Below are 20,192 nucleotides of genomic sequence, written 5' to 3' on the forward strand. Positions count from 1 at the left end.
TACTAGCTTTAAGGAATTCAAACGATCTCAGCGAGGATATCAATTTTAAAACTTATAAACATAGGCTTTGAATGAATGTATTTTCAATATTTTGCAAATGACTGAGGGGCAATACAGTGGCTGGCTCAGATCAAGTCCCAAAGTGTAAAATATATATCTTTCTAAATATAGCAAAACTCCCATAAATTGTCACCAAAAAAACCCAGAAAAAAAAGAAAAACATGACATTTTCTGGTTTACATACTTTCAATTTTTATTACTGTTTTCATGCATCTCTCACATAATCAGAATTTTTCATTTTTTTTTGTGTTCACTTATTAGTAGCTTACCCTTTGAAGTTTATCTGAAGAGACTTTATACTGAAAGTAGTAGGATGGTCCATAGACTTCAGCTCACGTTTCGTGGGCTTGCTATCCAGTCATCATTGTTCCTACCTAATAGTCACAATGTAAGTATCCTTGTCTACTATTGTTTGTGTATTAAGATGATGGGAGTGTATGTTTTACCCCAGAAGTAAATTGTTACATTTTCTCTACTAGTCTTATGAACAACTGTGCCCATTTATAAGAAAAAGACTGTTGGGAGTTTGGTTAACCTGAAATAGGCAAAGTGGCTGAGCTAAGTCAACCAAAATCGCAGGTATCCACGTCAGCACTATGTGGTTGCTACATATTGATTGGACAGATATATTGTATTGCATAACATGTTTTGTGCATCTATTTGCTGTATTATGTTCAAGTATTTTATTCTTTGAACTTTTTCTTCCTCTCTTAGGGACTATTTCCAAAATGGGAAAATTACAGTTCTTTGGCTTCACTCTTGCTATTACATGATTGATTGGAGATTATAGTCTTGGTTATGAGAGAACTTTGATGGATTTTTTTTCTCATTTGGACTTATTGTAAAGAATATTTTAAAATATCTTGGAAATGGTGTTTTGTTGAAGTTTGATACCCTATTGCTTTCCTTCTTCTATTTGTGCTTCAATTTTGCTTCCTGCCTTTTGGATACTTAATATTTTCAAATGAAATATACAGTGATAGACTTTTGTTAGGGAAAGGAACTTTAGCAATTATCCTCTCTGAAACTCATTTCGTAGCCAGGAAAGTAGGACCATTAGAAAGAGGTCAGAAGGCTAATTAGTAGCAAAGCCCTGATTTCCTGACTTCAGTTTGATTTTCCTTTTATAGTCTGCTGCAATGTCTCTGGCTTCTTTTCTTTAGAATAAGTCCTGGAATGGAAAGAAGAATGGTATGTTAGAAAACTCTTTTGGAATTTAAAAGTGTGAAAGATTACTGAAAAATATTGAAATAGTTGAGGCATGGCAGTGCTATTTATTTCTATCTTTATCAAAGTTATTATTCAGAGTACTGAAAATCACTGTCATCTTTTAGTAATGAAGAAATAAAAATAACAGTGTTGAAATATGAGCCCTGATATTCATATTTAACATTTATTTAATAGAATGGTAGAAATCCTCCTAACTGGCAGATGCTAGAGATTGGAAATATTCTTGAGTGGAAGTGTAAAATTCAATTTAAAACCACACAAATGCAGTATTATCTCATCAAAGTAAAATTTCTTAAGTCATTGACTATTTGATTGAGATAATGAAAGCTTGTATTTTATAGTCAGTTGTCGAATTCTCATTTGATCTGTTTCTGTCTTCACGGTATTGGTCACAGCAGGACATCTGTCTACCTCCAGCATCTAGCCCAGTGCCTGGTACCTAATAGACACAGGAGTTGGACTGTTCCTCGGGTTTATTATCTAGGTCTTGTCACCTCCTGCCTTGACCATTATAGCTTCCACTTATCATCTCAGTCCCTTGTATCTCACCTGTAAGTGAAGTGGATAATTGGAAGCTTTTTGCCTTTTTGTATGGAAACCAAATCTCAAGGCTTAGATGAAATCGGCAGCTGTTGAAAAGGGGTTCCTTCCTGTTTTTATGCTTGAAGTTAAACTATATTGTATCAAAGCTGGTATTTTTTCCAGGGTTTGCCTTATGAGGTGGTGCTCTAGGGTGGCAGATTTTCAATAGATGACTTCAAACCTGACCTCAGAATTGTATTTCTGCTTCCTTATATAATCTTCTTGTTGGAGTCAGTGGACCGATTATATATGAGGTCGTTTAAGGTTTACTGGACATGCTGAACTTTTATCCAAGCAGTTAAGGCCCACAAATATTTTCTGCAAGAATTACAACATTGTCCTCTTAAAATGGTGAGTTTTGGCATAAAGTCAAGAGGATGAGAGATTTTGAGAGAACCTTTGCCTTTAGTTTATAAATAATTTTAAGATGTTTGAGAAATTTATCAGTGTCATAAGTGACAAAATAGCATGAAAAAACTAGGTCGTTTTTGTGTCGGTGTAGATAATGTGGAACAGTCATTGCAATTGCTTGTCAGTTTTAATGAATTAGTGACAAAGGTTACACAAAAGGCCTCCAGGAAAGTGTTACCTAAGATTCCCTTACTTAATACAGTCAGAGTTTGAAAAACAATCTGAGAAGCAAGGCCTCCAATCCTTAAGATTTGCCTTATTTTCAGTAGTGCACTAATTGCCTCTCATTACATGAGGATTTACTTTGAGAAAGGATTTTATTTGAGATATCTTAGGATGTATTTTTAAGAATAGAGCCCTCGAAAGGAAGAGTCCCATCAACTTTAAAAGACCTTTAACTTGTCTTGAAGTCTCCTCTAGTCTCTACAGCAATCTTTATTAAGTGCCCAATTTTTCTTTAATCCTCTTTCTCCCAGGCACCGTATTGAAGATGGCTTAAAGCTTTTTGATGCATTTTATTGCTTTTCATTTTCTATTTAATGACTTGTTGCTTTCTGCAACTTTCGTTGCAGATGTACAATTTTTGAACTATGTAATATGTTAAATAGACTTCTTTGGATCTATTGGGTAATTTAACCACCATTAATGACATTGTTTAAATGAGAAAACAAATTCAAGTAGTGCTAACTTAAAAATCATATTTTAATGCATATATAACACGTGATAGAAGAGTAATACCCTAAACATACAAATATGTTTTATAAATTGATGAGAAACATGATGTGATCCAGTAGAAAATACATAAAGGGTTTAAATAGGCATGCCACAGGAGAAGAAATTCAAATGGCCAATAAGTATATGAACATATGTTCTAACCCTGCTTAATAGAGAAATGCAAATTATACAGTAAAATAGTAATTTTCATACATCACCTGGGCCAAAATTAAAAAGTATTATAATGTCTAGTACGTACAAGGTTGCAGGGAAATGGCATTGTCATACATTGCTGGTAGAAGTGTGAGTTCATATGACCTCTTTGGAAAGTAATATGATAGCTATTAAAATAAAAAAATACCGTTTAATGTAGCAGTTTCTTTTTTAGGTTCTATCCTTTAGGGAAAAAATCAGTACATAAAAAAAGGATATTTGTACACAATATTATATTGCGGCATTTTGGTGTTTTTGGTAGTGACAAAAACTGGAAGCAATCTGAGCCCATCAGTAGAGGCATGACTGAATAAATTATTGTATACTCATTTTATGGAATCTTCTGGAGCTGTTAAAAAAGAATAAATTAGATTTATATCTCTGGACCTAGAGAGTGTTCATGTGATGTTGTTAAGCAAAAATTGCACACTACAGAGTAGTATATGAAGTATGACACTGTTTTTGTTTTCTTTTAAAAAAACAACTTGAGGGGCCTGCCCTGTGGCCGAGTGGTTAAGTTCACGCGCTCTGCTTTGGCTGCCCTAGGTTTTGCCGGTTCTGATCCTGGGCTCGGACGTGGCACCACTCATAAAGCCATGCTGAGGTGGCATCCTACATGCCACAACTAGAAGGACCCACAACTAAAAATACACAATTATGTACCGGGGGACTTTGGGGAGAAAAAGGAAAAATAAAATCTTAAAAAAAAAACAACTTGAAACACTCTTTGCAGGTGTATTGTATGTCTCTCTGTATGCAGAGAAATGTGTGGAAGGCTACACTCCAGGCTCTTAACTTTGACTTCCTCTGGGGCATTGGGTTAGGAGTGGAGTTGGGAATGGAAGGAGTTGAGAGTGATCATGTAATTTTTCTTTTTACATTTTTGCGTTTTTTTCTTTGTTATAGTAAGCACATATTAGATTGTAACTTTAAAAATAGCTAATAAATCCCCTATGTTTAGTATGAAACTTCATTAAAGCATACATCCATTATAACTGATTTTTCTGTGATCTGACTCATAAAAATTAAATGCTCATGGGTTTATGTTTAAATAATTCAGACTCATTTGACAGGACCTAAAAATTCTTGGTTCTTCTGAGATGTGTTCATAACTAAGGGTCATTCTTTGGTTTCCTTTTATGTTTTTCATTGTTGTCTTGTCATGAATATGACTAGCTACACTAAGACCAACAAAAATGTCTTCAGTAAATTATCACAATGTAGCAATACCTTATGGATAAGCACTTTAGGGGGCTGCAAATTGAATTTTGGGTATTAAATTGTGATCTACTGCTTAGTCGAAATATTCTAATATATGTCTCCTATCATATTGCTACCTTCTCTGTGTATCACAGTTCTTCCCTACTTCCAGTATGGCTGTTATCACTTTATAATATGGTTTTCAAAAGAAATGTAACTTTTTTCCTATTACAAAAATAAAATATGATCAATACAGAAAACCTGGGGATCACTGAAAAAGGATAAAACCCAGATCATCTATAAGTCAAATTATAAGCACTGTTAACATTTTAATATGGGTTACTCTAATCTTTTTTAACAGTGTTACTGAGCATAATTTACATACAATAAATTACAATAAAATGTGCATACAATAAAATGTGCAGTTTCAAAAGTTTTGACATACGTATATAACCGTGAAACATCACCATAATCAAAATACTGATCAAATAAATTCATCACCCCTGAAAGTTTACTTGTGCCCCTTTATAATGTCTCCTAGTTACTCCATTTTCTGGGAATCACTGATCTGCTTTGTATGTTTATTTGGATTTTCTAGAATTTTATATAAATGGAATCATACAATATGTGCTCTATTTTTGTCTAGCTTCTATCGCTCAGCATAATTATTTTGAGATTCTTCCATGTTGCATATCTCAATAGCGCATTCCTTTTTATTGCTGAGTACTAGTCCATTGTATGGAAATAATTACAATTTTTTTATCTATTCACCTGTTGATGGACATCATTGTTACCATTTTGAGGTTCTTGAAGTAAAGCTACTTAGAACATTCATGTACAAATCTTTGTATGGACATATGCTTTCTTTTTTCTTGTGTATATACCTAGGAGAGGAATGGCTGTATCACATGGTAGGTGTTTGTTTAATTTTTTAAGAAACTGCCATTCTGTTTTCCACAGTGGTTGTGTCATTTCCATTTTTACCAGCAATGTATAAGAGTTCCAGTTTCTTCTCATTCTTTCCAACTCATGGTATAATTTTAGCCATTTTAATAGGTGTGTAGTAGTATCTCATAATGATTTTAATTTGCATTTCCTAGTGAATAATGGTGTTGAGCATTTATTCACATACTTATTTGCCATCTGTATATCTTTGGTGAAGTGTCTGTTCAAATCTTTTACCCATTTTTTTGTTGGGCTGTCTGTGTTCTTTTGAGTTTATGAGATTTCTTTATGTATTCTGGGTATAAGAACTTTATCAGATATAAGATTTGCAAATATTTTCTTTCAGTCAGTGGCTTGTCTTTTAATTTTCTTAATAATGTCTTTTGGGGAGCTGAAGTTTTAAATTTTGATGAAGTCCAATTCATCAGTTTTTTACTTCTATAGGTTGTACTTTTGGTGTCATACCTAAGAAAGCTTTAACTAAAGGTCACAAAGATTTTTCCCCTCAGTTTTTTTCCTAGATGTTTTCATAGTTGTAGATTTTACAATTAGGTCTATTACCCGTTTTAAGTTAATTTTTATATATGATATGAGTCAAAGGTCATTTTATATGTGGTATGGGTCAAAGTTCATTTTTTGCGTGTGGATATCTAATTGTTCCAGCACAATTTGCTGGAAAGACTATCCTTTCTCCACTGAATTGCCTTTGTACCTTTGTCAGAAATTAGTTGTCCATATACATTGTGAGTCTGTTTCTAGACTGTTCCTTTGATCTATTTGTGTATCTTGACACCACCAATGCCTCACTGTCTCGATTACTGTAACTTTATAATAAGTCTTAAAGTCAGGTAATGTTAGTTTTCCATTTTTGTTCTTTTACAAAGTTGTTTTGACTATTTTAGGTCCTTTGCTTCTATTTGTGATTTTAGAATTAGCTTGTCAGTTTCTACAAAAAAGCCTGCTGAGATTTTGATTGAGAGTGCATTAAATCTATAGATCATTTTGGGGATAATTGATATATTAATGATGTTGACCCTTCCAACCCATGAACAAGGTATATCTCTCTAGTTATTTAGATCTTCTTTAATTTCTGTCAGAGTGTTTTGTTGTTTTCAGTGTATAGATCTTGCATATATTTTGTCAGAGTTATCATTCGAGTATTTCATATTTTTTGATGTTATTGTAAATGGTATTGTTTTCTAACTTCAATGTAGATGTGTAATTGATTTTGCATATTGATCTTCTATCTTGGCACCTTGCTAAACTCACTTATTAGTTCTAGAGCTTGTTTTTCTAGACTCCATTACATTTTCTATGTAAATAATCATGTTATCCATAAATACAGTTCTCCTTCTTCCTTTCCAGTCTAGATACTTCTCCTTCCTTTCTTTTCTTTTCTTTTCTTTTCTTCTCTTTTCTTCTCTTTCTCTTTCTCTCTTGCTCCCTTCCTCCCTCCTTCCCTCCCTCATGCCTCTTCATAGGACACATGTTCACAAAATGGACGCATTAGCATCGTCTGAGGGTGGAGTTTTAGCCTCTTGATGTCAATGGGTCACTTATCAGACATCTGCACAGGCCCGGTTGATGAGTTGGTGGTCTCAACCGGCCTGAAGGGGACAAGGGGTTCTAATTCCTGAAAAACAGCTCAAACACCCATTACCATGGTGAACCAGGCACCAGGGAGATGTAATCTATAGGAACCTAGTGGGAGTCAGATAGCGTTTTGCCTAAACAGCACAGTTAACAATGGGTGGGTAAATGACTAAAAGCTATAATCAGTAATTGCAAAAAGGAAAAAAAAAACTTTAATTACTAGCTACTTAATCATCAATGGCTAACTGTTTACCGGTTTCATTCTTAGGGGGAAACATTCACTTCTTCACCCTTAGGTATGATAGGTGTAGTTCATAGTATTTATCAAGTTGAGGAAGTTTTCTTCTATTCGTAGTTTACTTAGAGGTTTTAATCAGGAAGGTATGTTGTTACATTTTGTCAAGTGCTTATTCTGTGTCCTTTGGCATGATTATGTGGTTTTTCTTTTTTAGTTTGTTAACTTGGTAAATTATATTGATTGATTTTCAAATTTTAAGCTAACTTTGCATTCCTGGAAAAAACCCCACTTGGTCATGATATGTTTTTGTTTTTACATATTATTGGATTCATTTTGAGAAAATTTTGTTTGGAATTTTTGCATCTATATTTACAAGGGATATCGATCTGCAGCTTTCCTTTTGTCTTAGTCAATTCGGGGTGCTATATATAACAAAGCACCACAGACTGGGTGGCTGATAAAGAACAGAAATTTATTTTTCAAAATTCTGGAGGCTGGATGTCTGAGATCAGGGTGCCAGCATGGTTGGGTTCTGATGAGCCCCTCTCCTGGGTTGCAAACTGCTGACTTCTTGTTGTATCCACATATGGTGCAAAGAGTGGACAGAAAGAGCACGCTCTTATATGGGCACTGATCCCATCCATGAGGGCTCCGCTTTCATGACCCAATCATTATCTATTACTGTCGTATCGGGAGTTAGGTTTTCAACATATGAATTTTGGAGGAGCACAAACATTCAGTCCATAACACCTTTCTTGTGATGTCTTTGTCAGATTTTGGTATACAGGTAATGCTGGTGTCATAGAATGAATTGGGAAATATTTCCTCCTCTTCAATTATCTGAATGAGTTTGTATAAAATTGGTGTTTTTCCTTAAATATTTGGTGGACTTCACCTGTAAAGCCGTCTTGGCCTGGAGTTTTCTTTGTGGGAAGGTTTTTAACTGTAAATTCAATTGTTTTCTTAGATACAGTTATTGAAGTTATAACTTCCTGTGTTAGCTAAAGAACAGCTGACTTTTTTTTGTTGTTGTTAAGATTTTTTCCTTTTTCTCCCCAAAGCCCCCCAGTACATAGTTGTATATTCTTAGTTGTGGGTCCTTCTAGTTGTGGCATGTGGGATGCCGCCTCAGCGTGGCTCAATGAGAAGTGCCATATCCGCGCCCAGGATTCGAACCAACCAAACACTGGGCCGCCTGCAGCAGAGCGTGCGAACGTAACCACTTGGCCACGGGGCCGACCCCAGGACAGCAGACTTTATAAAGAAATTTTTCTTTTAAGGAATTTGTCCATTTTATCTAAGTTGTGGAATGTATTGGCATAAAGTTTCTCACAATATCCCCTGATTATCCTTTTTTTTTTTAAGATTGGCCTTGAGCTAGCATCTGTTGCCAACTTCCTCTTTTTCTTTTTCCTCCCCAAAGCCCCAGTATATAGTTATATATCATAGTTGTAGGTCCTTCTACTTCTGCTGGGTGGAATGCCGCTTCAGCATGGCTTGATGAGCAGTGTGTAGATCTGTACCCAGGATCTGAACCAGAGAACCCTGGGCCACTGAGGTGGAGTGCACAAACTTAACCACCATGCTACTGGGCTAGCCCCTCTTATTATCCTTTTAATATGTGAAGTATCTGTATTTTATGTCTTTCTCTCGCTCTCTCATATTCCTGATTTTGATAATTTGTGTCTTCTCTCTTTCCTGATCAGTCTGGCTAGAGATTTGTCACTTTTATTGATTTTCTCAAAGAATGAGCTTTTGGTTTCACGGATTTTTTTAAAAATTGTTTTTCTCTTTTTAATTTCATTGATTTAAGCTCTGATCAGTATAATTTCATCTTTTTGTGTTTCATTTGCTCTTCTTTTTCTGATATCTTAAGGCAGAAGCTGAGGCCATTAACTTGAAACCCTTCCTTTTTCTCGATACTATAGGCATGTAGTGCTATAAAATTTCCCAAGTACTACTTTAGTAAGATGCCATAAATTTTGATGCGTTGTGTTTTCACTTTCATTCAGTTCAAAAAAGGCTTTGTAATTTCCATTTTGATTTCTTCTTTGTCCCATGTGTTATTTAGAAATGTACTATTCAGTTTCTAAATATTTGAAGATTTCCCAAAGATCTTTCTATTGTTAATTTCTAATTTAATTTAATTTTGGGCAGAGAACATACTTTGTATGAGTTGAATTTGTAAATGTATCTAATGTTTTTAAAAATGACTACTGTATATGCATGCGTCCTTTAAGAAAATAGAATATGTCCTCTTTTATGACCATTTTCACAAAGCAATATATTATGGAAATTTTCTTATGTCAAGCATTTTCTAAAGCTTGACTTTAAAAAAATAGCAGTCTTTTTTGTAGAATTAATACGTTTATGTGGTTCAAAAATGAAAACAATATAAAAAAGTACACATTGAGAAATCTTTCTTTCACTCCTGTTACCATTCACATTGTTTCCCATATTATTAGTTGCAGGGATATCTTTCCTGAGTTTCTCTATGCAAATACAAGAAAATATGCATATATACACTTATTCTAACACTTCTACACAAAAAGTATACAGCTTGACACTTAATCATTATGTATGGATATACTCTAACTTATTTAATGTATATTGATGTATTTTCCAATTTTAAGGAAAACTGAATACCTTCTCTATGCTGAGTACTGTGCTGGCCAGTATTGTACTTCTCATTTAATTTTGATGACAGTTATATTGGATCAGACTCACAGTCTACTTTATGGATGAGTGGCTTTGTATATATGCATTGTTTTCCTTTGACATCTTCAAAGGACTTTATTATATTCATCTTTGTGTTCTTGGGACTAAGCATATAGTAGATCCTTAATAAACGTAGCTGTGTGATTGATTTAATTTCTTAATTCCCTTAGCCCATGTGCTAAATAATGAGGACTTTGGGTCTAAACGTCTTGTGTCCCCTACTCTCATGTTTTCCCCTTGACGTCCGTTATATCTGAGTACAATGGTGCGCGATAGATAGGTGACACCTTAGTAAATGAACGTGCACTTGCAGTGAGATTAGTTGTGATTCTTTTGAAAGCTCTCATGGTGATGTGTGATAAAAGGAATGAATACAGAGGAGTGTGACAGGCCTGGGTTCAGATTTTTTCTGAGCAATTTTGTCGGATGACTCAGGTGAATAAAATGAAATGCCGTGGGAAGGTACCTAACACAGGCTTTACCAGTTAGGGATATGGTAAATATTGGACTCCTTTCTCCTTTATTTCTTCAGGGTGGGCTCTAGGTCCAGAAGATAATTTAAGTGTAAACCCAGAAGCCCATTCATAACCACTGCGTCCCCACTGTGCAGCCTGCTGTCTAGGGTACACACCAGATAGAGGACTTTGCCGGTGAGGGTGGGGCTTTAATATTCTTCCATCTCTGGTTCTCACTGCCTGAGGGGCTGGGCAAGGTGCTTTACCTATAATCCTCACAAGAACTGTGCTTGGTAAGTATTGTTACCTCTCTTTTGAAAATAAGGAAACTTAAGCTGGGAAGATTCAGAATACTTGTCCAAGGACACTGATACAGGACAGGATGAGAAATCACAACTGGGTCTGTTTGGCTTCAAAGGCTTTTTCTTTCTGTTATAATATGTTGCCTCTTGGGATATTAAGAAAACATGACTAGTTTTGAAGGATTTGTTATAGTAGAATTTGAACTATGCATAATTTTCTAAAGTTTTAGCTTTAATCTTTACACATATGACAAATTTGAGTCTGTGGAGGGAGAAAATTATAATTTAGTTTCCTTTAATAGAATTATTTTAAAGCCCTTAAATATGCCTGGGCAAAAATAGTACATATTTTTTTGAAACAAGTATTGGCTAGAAATTGAATAAGGAATTTAGCCTAATGTGAACCAGATTTTTTGTTTTCACATAGAGAAGGAAATGATAGAATATAGGTTCAAGCTCTATGGTATTACTTTCACATCCATTTATTGTTATATGGACTCCTGGAAGGCAGCATTTTTGCTTGAAAACACTGAAGTTGGGGGTTTCTCTCATGCATGGGGCTGGGCTTGTCTTAGGTTATGCGTGGCAGTTTGGCATTTGTTTTGCAGATGTTCGTAATGTACAGTCTTACATCTTGTTTCTATTTCTGGAATGCTTTTAAGTATGACTCATGATTTCTTGAGGCCATCCTAAAAATATAGCAAGTTTCAAAATTAATGTAAAATACACCACAGACACCACGCAGCAGTACATAATGCTTTCTTCTCAGTGGTTTAATGCAATTTCCTGACAAATTAAATATTTTCTTTGACATAATACACTATGCTATGAATAAGTGAAAAATGGGATTTTTTTAGAGAAGTGAGTTCTCTGATAACAATGTAAACAAAAAATGAATTTGGAATTTTAATAAAAGGAGTAAAACATGATATCATTGGTATCGCCAAAAACCAAGGAATAGAATCAGCGGCCAGAAAAGTGTGTCCACTGGGCCTGCCCAGTGGCGCAGCAGTTAAGTGCGCATGTTCCACTTCGGCGGCCTGGGGTTCGCGGGTTAGGATCCCAGGTGTGGACATGGCACTGCTTGGCACGCCATGCTGTGATAGCCATCCCACATATAAAGTAGAGGAAGATGGGCACGATCTTAGCTCAGGGCCAGTCTTCCTCAGCAAAAAGAGGAGGATTGGCAGTGGTTAGCTCAGGGCAAATCTTCCTCAAAAAAAAAAAAAAAGTATGTCCACTAAATTTGATGTAGCCCCATGAAGTCCACACTTGTAGGGAAAGTCTTAGGTCTGAAGATAGAGCCTGTTAAAAAATTTTGGAGGGGCAATAGGATATAATGGCTAATTTAATGACATAAGTGCCTAATTTAATCTTCATAACAACCTTAGAAGTAAGTACATTTATTATATCCATTATACAGATGGAGAAGCTGAGCACAGTTTAAATAATTGATTAAGGTTACATAGCTAGTAAACAGCAGAGTTGGGATTGGGATGGTTTGGCTCCAGTCTGTATCCTTACACGCTGTAGTCTGCTACCTTCTAGGGTTGTTATGAGATCTAAATGAGATACGGTATGAAAAATCATTTGTGTTTTTTACCTGGCACATGAGAAGAATGCAATAAATAATGGCCATTATTATTACTGTTATTGGGGGAAGATCAAAGAAGGGAAAGGAAGAGGCCTTTATGAAGGTATAGCATAGACTACAAGGCCAGCCACGAGATTCAGAAGCTGCTCATGTTTGATTAGGAACTGCTGCCTTTGATTTTAAAAATTCTTGAAAATGAATGTACTTCCAATGTCAAGGCATTCAAAATGGAATGGAACTATATAGAACTAAATTGAGACTTTGTAATTATGAATAGTTACAAATAGTTTTAAATAATAAAAGGTGGGAGGAAGCTGAAGAAACCAACTTGGCTTTACCTTCTAGAACTTTGGAAATTTCATATTTTAAATAGTCAAGTCTAGGTAATGGAAGATCAGGCACATTGCCAAAGTTAAATACAAAGAAGTGACACAAAACTCGAAGAATAGTGTAGGGAAGGCCTGTACCAAAGTAAGCTGAGATTTGTGAAAATGTAAAGAAAAAGCCCAAAGCGTTTAAGTTTTTAATTACCTAGTTGATATCAGCGTAAGGAGAGGTAGTAGGTCTGCAGTATAGGGAGTACTGTGTAATTTTACTCACAGAGAAGTTGGAGCTGCTTAACTCTGACTGTGTTTCCTCCTTAAACTACAAGCAGACCGACTCATTTTAAAATAAGAAAGAGTATATATATATATGTGTATATATATATATATCTATCTGTATATTACAAAGATGAATTTAAGCCTAAAGTAGGAAAGAAAATAGTTAAGCGGATATCTGGTAGTTATAAATGAGGTTGACTCACCAGGCTCAGGTGAATTGCTTCCTAGCATCGTGAAACTCCTTGATAGATTCTCAAAGTTATAAGTCTTAGAGCAATGTTTCTCAATCTATTTTTCATTATTTCTCTACCAAGGACATTTTTTCCCCTAATTCTGTCTCCCCAACCCCATGAAATTTCAGTACTACAGATATACTGTATATCTGTTTACACACAGTGTCCCTTTAGTAGACAACAGACCATTGTAATATCTAAGAATTTTTTCTCAAGCCCCACTTCAGGAACCAGTTTTTGCCCCTTGGAGGTGATATGACCCCATGCATGTCATAGAGGATTCATAGAAGGCAGGAGAGAAGCACTTCCACTTGGGTGATGATAAGTCTCCTGATTTTCAGACATAGAGGCACTTGATTTAGGGAGATGACAAGATGCTTTGGTGTGACCCCAGTGACATGATAAACCAACCAAGCTGACCAAAACCTTCATCTTCCCACCATGATAAAGAAAATCAGAAATTAATTTTTTTTTTTTTTTGAGGAAGATTAGCCCTGAGGTAACTACTGCCAGTCCTCCTCTTTCTGCTGAGGAAGCCTGGCCCTGAGCTAACATCCGTGCCCATCTCCCTCTACTTTATACGTGGGACGCCTACCACAGCGTGGTGTGCCAAGCGGTGCCATGTCCGCACCTGGGATCCAAACTGGCGAACCCCAGGCTGCCAAGAAGCAGGACGTGCGAACTTAACCGCTGCGCCACTGCCAGTCCCCCAGAAATTAATTTTTTTAAATGATTAGATGTTCGCTTTTTGGGGGAGGTCAGGGGAACTACCCTAGCAATATTGTGCTGTCTAGCAGAAAAAAATCACAGCTTTAGTCCTCGGCAAGAATTCTTAGTTTGATCTTTGAACTCTTTCATGACCTCACTGGGTGATTAAACAAAGTTTTAAAAGTATGGAATATTCAATGCATACAAAAGACTTTGTTTTTCACACGCACACATACACACATATACACATACATATATATATATATCTGTGTCTGTGTGTGTTTATGTATAAAATGCAACACAATAATAAAAAACACTGTAACCCACACCCAGTTTAAGAGCTAGAATATTACCAATACCATTTAAGCTATCTGTGACAATCTCTGTGATTCCATGCCCAGGTATCCATTATCCTGAATTTATCATTCTCTTGCTTTTTGGCTTTTTTAAGTGCTGTTTTATCACATGTATGAATTTCTATTCAATGCAATTTGCTAGTTTATTGAGCTTTATCAGAATAGTGTTATATGTGATTTATTCTGTGACTTAATTTTTTCACTCAATATTATATTTTTAACAGTTAAACATATGTTGGAATTAGTGATAGTTCATTCTGTTTTTGTTGTTATGTAATATTCCATTGTGTGCATTTTATCTATATCCTGTCTCCGAAACAAACGATGCTGCTATGGGTGTTCTATGTGTCTCCTTTGATGCGCAAGGGTGAGAGTTTTTCTTGTATACCTAGAATGCACTTGCTGGATCACTGGGTGATTTATAGATGAGTAAACACAAATGAATTGTATTAATACAAACATTTTATAAAATGCTATGGCAGAAGGTGAGCAGATTGATGGGTGATTTAATAGTAGAATTAGAAGGGCATTGTTTGGAGTTGTCTTCTCTTCCCAAAACAGTTGATGTAGAAGAATAGACAAATTCTCTAGTAAGTAAGTATTTAAGTCTACATCAGAATTCCTAACTGTGAAGTCTGAGAGATCTCACAAACATTGCAACTTAATTTATAGTTTTCTTAAATTTTAAAGACTGTGATGATCATTAATTGCCTGGGATGATTTGATCATATCCATTTTTTAGAACAAAAGGATTTGGCTATAAAATTGTGGTAAATGATGATACCAGCTCCTCATATTATCCTTGAAAATCACTCATTCCCTTAGTGATACTTACAGGTGATTGTTCAAATGTTCTTATAAGGTTTTAAGTGTGGCGTTGTGTGACTTTCAGTGATATAATAAACTTTGTCCTGTTTTAACATTGATAGTAATGGTTTTTGTAAAACAGTGTGAAAATTCACCAGGTGTATGTATGAATGTATGTGTGTATACTTGTGTGTGTGTATATATGTTCGTATATGTATATTTTAATATAATATACTGTCTGCATTGATTGCTTGGAGATTTATAAGTAGTTGTTTGATTTGCATTTCATTTTATCTTTTTTCCCCTTAAAGTTTCAGACTCTGTGGCTCAATCTGTAGTTCAGCATCTAAGATGGATAATGCAGAAGGATCTTTTGGGGCAAGATGTCTTTCTAATAGGACCTCCTGGGCCTCTTCGACGCTCTATTGCCATGCAGTACCTGGTGAGCAATCAGTTCTTGTGGATTCCTGAGGGTCTTAACTTTGATAAGCTATGTTGTAAAATAAATTTAAGATTAAGAATTTACAAAAATATCAGGATTAGTCATTACTTAAACAATGTTAAGAGTGATTTGTTTATAAAGTGTTCAGAATAAGTTATTTGGGAATCAAATGTACATTTGCCTTTTATAGCCTTAGCAAATTTTCACTGGAACTAATAAGTCCTCCACTAGAAAGTCCTCCGGTAGAAAAGAGCTAGAAATTCAGGCAATGAGTAGCAGATAGTATCAGCAACTCTGAGATTACAAAACGAAACTTAGTTTTATACTACTTAGGCAACGTTTTTTATCTCAGATCCATATTTTAAAAAGTCAAGTAATTCCCTTGACTTTTTGATGTTATGTGGTCTTGAAAGGGAGCCTAAGGTTTGTAAAATATATCTTATGAGTTATATGTGCTTTCTTTTCTTTTTTTTTTTCCTTAAATAGATGAGAAAACAAGTTCACAGGGATTAAATAACTCACTCAAGCTTTATCCAGCTAGTAAATGATGGAGCTAGACTTCAAATTTCATATTGTTCGCCTTTCTGACTTGTTATCCTCTTAAATGTTTGCAGTTCTCTGAGCACGGTTGTCAAGTGAGTTGAAATATTCAAATCTCAACCTAGATAAAAAAATTTACAGGACTTTTTCCTACTACTTTCTCAGCATTAATAGGGATTGCTCTAATGATTCGAGGAAGAACGTTATCAGATGAAGTTGTCTATTCGAAAGATACTTTTTAGGATGAAGAGAAAACCTTGCTTCAAGCTTCTTTGTGTTACTTGATATTAAAGAATTGATTTCTATGCTATTGAAATATACTTCGTGTACTCTTTTATTTCATTAGTGAATTTATTTTGGTACTTCCAAAATCATGTAGGGCAGGAATGATAAAAATACAATGGGCAAGTCAGAACCTAACTCCCTCTAGCCCACACCATTCATATCTTTTCTTTGTTCCTAGAACCAGTTTGTGAGGTATAATGTGCCATTGTAGTATTATCCTTACTTTATTAATACACAGGCAAAAGTGTCTTGTCTAAGAATTCAGAGTCAGCTACTGACAATCCCAAGTCTAGAGCCTCTTTAATTTTAAGATATGTACTCTCCTCTCCACCCTGCTCATTTCAAAGACCATAATATCTCACTTTGATTTTGTTTCTGACAAGACTGTGAAGTGTGTTAGGAATATGGAGTGAGAAGGGCTAGCAGATTATAGGAGTCTTGTTGGTACAAAAATGCAACATAAAGGAGTTTTATAGATAGTTAAAAAAAACTCAACACTGCTGCCTCCTCCATCTGCTGCTCCTCGTCTTGTTTGTGAGCTTGCTCATACCTCCTCTGTGAAGCCGCAGCTGAGGAAACTTTGATCCTTGTCTTGGCTGATGAAGAGTCCCAGGGAGCTGACAAGACTGAGGATAATACACTTGGTGTGGCAGTTCAAGGTGTTACTGTAGTACAATTTAACAATAAGGGGCATATATCACTTTGTCAATCAATGTGAATGACAGGGTCTTTCACTTAGGGAAATCTATTTAACCAATCAGTGAAATAGACATGAATATACTAGTGATATGTTCCAGAAGCCAGAAGGAGGTATCTGCTAAAAACAAAACCTGCTACTTTACTCCAAAATTGTGCTCTCACAGGTGATTCATTCTTAGTTAGAAAGACATCATTTGGTATCACCACATTTTCACCACTATCGTGTGTGTTTTCTATATTTTAAAATTCTTCCTTCTTTCCATATATGTATACTTAAATTTATGGGTTCATGGAAACAGGCACAGTTGTAAAACACTAAGTGACAGGGGTTGGCCCGGTGGCGCAGTGGTTAAGTTCGAGCGTTCCACTTCTCTGTGGCCTGGGGTTCGCCAGTTTGGATCCTGGGTGCGGACATGACACTGCTTGGCAAGCCATGCTGTGGTAGGCGTCCCACGTATAAAATAGAGGAAGATGGGCACGGATGTTAGCTCAGGGCCAGGCTTCCTCGCAGAAAGAGGAGGACTGGCAATAGTTACCTCAGGGCTAATCTTCCTCAAAAAAAAAAAAAAAACAAACTAAGTGACAACAATAGTACATTCTTATCGACATCACATGGAGATAAGGTGGAGGAAAAAAGTCTTATGGAAATATTCCCTTTCACCTTAATGGGCATGATCATTCAACTTTTTTCTTTATATTCCAGGAAATTAATTTGTTCTTTCTGTTTAGTAAAAACATGTTGTATGCCTCATTCGATTGGAGAATGTCATTGTTTTTAATTCAGTGTTGTAAAACCAAGGATAATGTTAAGAACATTTTGTACATAGTTGTTACATATAGGGCAAAATGACTTGAGGGATGGATAAATTTTTCTAAAAGAAATGGATTCTGGATGGTTTCCTCTTCAAATCAAGTGTTTTTTTTGTGTGTGTGTGAAATAATCCCCCTGCCCCTTACGTCTTTCCATCCTTCTCCTTTTCATCTTTCTTCTTTTCCTCTCTAAATAGCTGTGTATATGTCTCTCCCTTCTGTTGACCTGACTGTTGGTATTTACCTTATTTTCACATTTGGTAAAGTATCTAACATATTGTATACAGTAGGTAAACATTGGTTCATGGAATAAATTAATTTAAATCACTCTTTTTAAAAAAATGAACATTACTTACAGAAATGGCTATCATTTGTGGGAAAATGAAATAATAACCAAATTATTACTCATGATATTTGAAAAGAATTCTACAGGAGACATTAAGATTTATAAGATCTAATTTTGATTATTATTGCTTAAGTAGTAAATAATTATTAAGTGGTGAATTATTGGGTGCAGTAAAAGTAGAGCTCTGAGGAGAGATACTTAACATGTTTTGATTAATACTGACTTTATTGCATTTTTCTTAAAGCTGAGACTCAAAACGTTTTAATTGAGAATTGTATTTAATATGCTCTTCTCTAGGGCAGTGGCATTGTCAGATAACTGGCTCCAAAGCATATGTTTGGAATTTTATTTTATTTTGGAACAATTTCACTCTCTGTTCTACAGGAGCTGACCCAACGGGAGGTTGAATACATTGCCCTGTCAAGAGACACCACTGAAACCGACCTCAAACAGCGTCGAGAGATCCGTGCAGGCACGGCGTTTTACATCGATCAGGCGAGTTCTTATCACACTCTGACATGTGACTGTTTACTCCAGGTCTATATGAAATTGATTTTTGAAGTAGAGAGTAGCTAATGTAATAGTGAAAGATAGATGTACTGTGCTCTCTCTAGACAGATTTAATTTAGATTTTTGGTTTCCCTGTTCTTGGAAATGCCTTCTTGTTTAGTACTAAATGAGAAACCGTGGGTAAAATTAATGATTCTAAAATGTTAGCTAAAGATCAGTATGCTGATTTCTTAATTTTCACTTGCTTCCTACTACTTGCCTATGGAAATTTGATTTTTTAAAAAAGAATGAAGGAGATTTTAATATAGGAAATTCTCTAGCACACTTCTTAAAATAGTCTCAATCTAAAGGTCAAGTAGGTAAAAGTGAATTAAATATAGTGAAATAAAGTATATACTTCGGGGAACTACAGCTTTTTTGAAGGGGGTTTCTTAGATACAGATTACCAATGAAAGTACTATTTTTTTGGGGGGGGGGAGAAGATTAGCCCTGAGCTAACTACTGCCAGTCCTCCTCTTTTTGCTGAGGAAGACTGGCCCGGGGCCAACATCCGTGCCCATCTTCCTCTACTTTATATATGGGGCACCTACCACAGCATGACATGCCAAGTGGTGCCATGTCCACACCTGGGATCCAAACCGGTGAACCCCAGGCCCCTGAGAAGCAGAACCTGCGAACTTAACCACTGCACCACCAGGCCAGCCTCGAAAGTACTATTTTATGAATATTATAATGAAGCTTGTTACACATTTCTTCAAATACCTTGCTTAAAATATTAAATATTGTTCTTCATTAGTAATACCTAGTAGAAAAAAGGGCAGAGACTTTAAATAAGCAATTCATAGAGAAAACATTTCAAATGTCCAATAAATTCATGACAAGATGCTTGACCTTGTGTACAAAAATAAAAATTAAAGCACTAGCGAGCTATTTTTCTCTCACCTATCAGATTGGCAAAGATTAAAGAATTTGCTAATGTCCATTGTTGATGAGGAAGAAGAGATGAGGAAACAGCATTGCTGTTGGTGGGAGCATAAATTGATGCAATTTGGAAAGAAAATTTGGCAATATCTAGTGAAAGAAAAGAAATACATTTGGACCCAGCAGTTATGTGTCTGGCAATTTTTCTTCCAAATATTATTTACACAAAGCATGCAAAGTTATATATACAAGGATGTTTATTATAGCACAATTATTATAGCATAATTATAGTTTATTATTATATTTGATATATAAAACTGTACATGAAAACTATAATGTACATTTAGGAGACTAATTAAATAGATAATAATAAGTAGAATTCTCTGTAGCCATTAAAAAGAATGAGATGAGTCTATTTGTAGTGATAGGAAAGAAGTCCAGGATATATTAAGTGAAAAAAAATGAAGTTGCAAGACAGTATATATAATATCCCATTTGTGATAAAAGAAAAAAGAAATGTATAAATGTGTCTACATTGAAAATTTCCAGAAGGATGCACAAGAATCAGTTAGCAGAGCTTACCTCTCTGGAAAAATGACTGCATGTCTGGGGTCGGGTGAGGAAGGAACTTCCATAGTCCTGTAAATTTGAAGCTTTCCCATGAGCACATTATTACTT

At 35.4% G+C, this 20,192-nt stretch overlaps 1 protein-coding gene across 3 annotated transcripts in view; it reads left to right on the forward strand.

Annotated features, from left to right (window-relative positions):
* Positions 1 to 20,192, forward strand: part of VWA8 (von Willebrand factor A domain containing 8) — a 358,178-nt gene that overhangs the window by 21,777 nt on the left and 316,209 nt on the right. For all 3 annotated transcript variants that reach the window (XR_011427808.1, XM_023621650.2, XM_023621651.2), the window contains exons 3-4: positions 15,273 to 15,403; positions 18,468 to 18,578. Coding sequence is in view for 2 of the 3 variants with exons in the window: in XM_023621650.2 (XP_023477418.2) it covers positions 15,273 to 15,403; positions 18,468 to 18,578 (242 nt within the window). In the remaining variant the exon portion in view is untranslated. The remainder of the gene's footprint in view (positions 1 to 15,272; positions 15,404 to 18,467; positions 18,579 to 20,192) is intronic.

This window comes from Equus caballus, chromosome 17, assembly GCF_041296265.1.
Source record: "Equus caballus isolate H_3958 breed thoroughbred chromosome 17, TB-T2T, whole genome shotgun sequence".
Classification (NCBI taxonomy): domain Eukaryota; kingdom Metazoa; phylum Chordata; class Mammalia; order Perissodactyla; family Equidae; genus Equus; species Equus caballus.